General features: G+C 51.5%; 1 protein-coding gene across 1 annotated transcript in view; it reads left to right on the top strand.

Annotated features, from left to right (window-relative positions):
* Positions 1–823: 823 nt before the first annotated feature.
* Positions 824–1,323, top strand: part of LOC102766858 (zinc finger protein 551-like) — a 54,885-nt gene continuing 54,385 nt past the window's right edge. Inside the window, exon 1 of the mRNA XM_015569915.1 lies at positions 824–1,111. Within this exon, the coding sequence (XP_015425401.1) occupies positions 938–1,111 (174 nt within the window). The 5' untranslated portion in view covers positions 824–937. The remainder of the gene's footprint in view (positions 1,112–1,323) is intronic.

Below are 1,323 nucleotides of genomic sequence, written 5' to 3'. Positions count from 1 at the left end.
TTCTGATTGTTGTTTCAGGTTTCTTAGGATATATTCCTAGAAGTGTGATCACAGGGTCAAACGGCAGTTCTATATTTAATTTTTTCAAGGAAACTCCCTATGTTTTCCATAATATCTGCACCAGTCTGCATTCCTACCAGCAGTGTACTAGGGCTCCCTTTTTTCCATATCCTCGCCAGCACTTGTCATTTGTTGCTGGTAGCTATTCTGATAGTTGTGAGGTGGTATCTAATTGTTGCATTAATTTGCATCTCTCTGATAATCAGTGACATTGAGCATTTTTCCACTTTTCTCTTGGCCATCTTATCCACACTGCAGCCCAGGCAGAGCTGACACTTCGAATGGCATCAGAAGCAGATGCTCTTAAGTATGAGTGTCTGTTTTGTGACATTAACTATGTATAATGGATTCAATGGAGGCAGGTTAGATCGAGTTAGAGACTTGAGCAACCTCTGCAAGCTACATTTGGCCTGAAGGAGATAGGTGTCAAATGGCCTTAATGAAGACACAATGCCTGTCATTCACAAAGAGTAGATCTTAAAGAAAGATATGCAAAACCAGCAGCTAAAGGAAGCCAGGCAGGTGCCTCAGAAACAAACTTTCCCTGAAAATCACCTCCCCTGAAGGCCCTGGAGGGCCCTCAGTATACTTGGTGTTTTCTTGGGCTATTTGCCCTCAAAACCAGTCCTGGAGTCAGCTGAGAAAATACGGGATCCTGGCCTTGGGGCGTAGGAACTACATTACCCAGAAGGCCGCGCGTGGAATGCCACCAGGCTGAGCCAATGGAAGCTCAGAAAAGGTGTTTCCATTTTTTCTGGTTCTGAAGGCTAGACCAGTAGATTTTGTTTCGCTCCCTTTTGTCTCAGGCAGTCGGGATATTCTGGTCACACAGTTCTGGGGAGAAGACTGGAGAGTGCTTTTCCCCGCCTCACAGCCAATGGTCGGTGCCTGCAGTGGTGCTCACAGCGCACACGTGGGATTGAAGTTGGGAGTCACCGCCGAAACCTACGCCAGGGCCGGGACAGGGACCGCCATTCATGCAGCGGCTTCTCCCGCCCCGCTCGGACTACGGAGTGCAATGGCCCGGCCGGTGCTGAGGAGACGGGCTGAGGTGAGTCGAGTCCCCCAGGCCCTCACCGCCTCCTCACACACACACCACAGCCTGGGGAGGGCGCCTGTCCCGTCCTGCAGCTCAGTCCCGCGTGGAGGACCGTGAGGAAGGTGGAGGGGGGAGAGGAGTGTGGTGGCTTCTGAGGACACAGCAAGTGCAGGGCAGAGAGGACGGGGGTGACTCGCATCTGAAGGTCCCTGAGGATGCGGCTG

The sequence above is a fragment of the Myotis davidii genome, unplaced genomic scaffold (genome assembly GCF_000327345.1).
Source record: "Myotis davidii unplaced genomic scaffold, ASM32734v1 scaffold1786, whole genome shotgun sequence".
Lineage (NCBI taxonomy): Eukaryota > Metazoa > Chordata > Mammalia > Chiroptera > Vespertilionidae > Myotis > Myotis davidii.
This window is presented reverse-complemented; position numbering and strand designations above follow the sequence as displayed.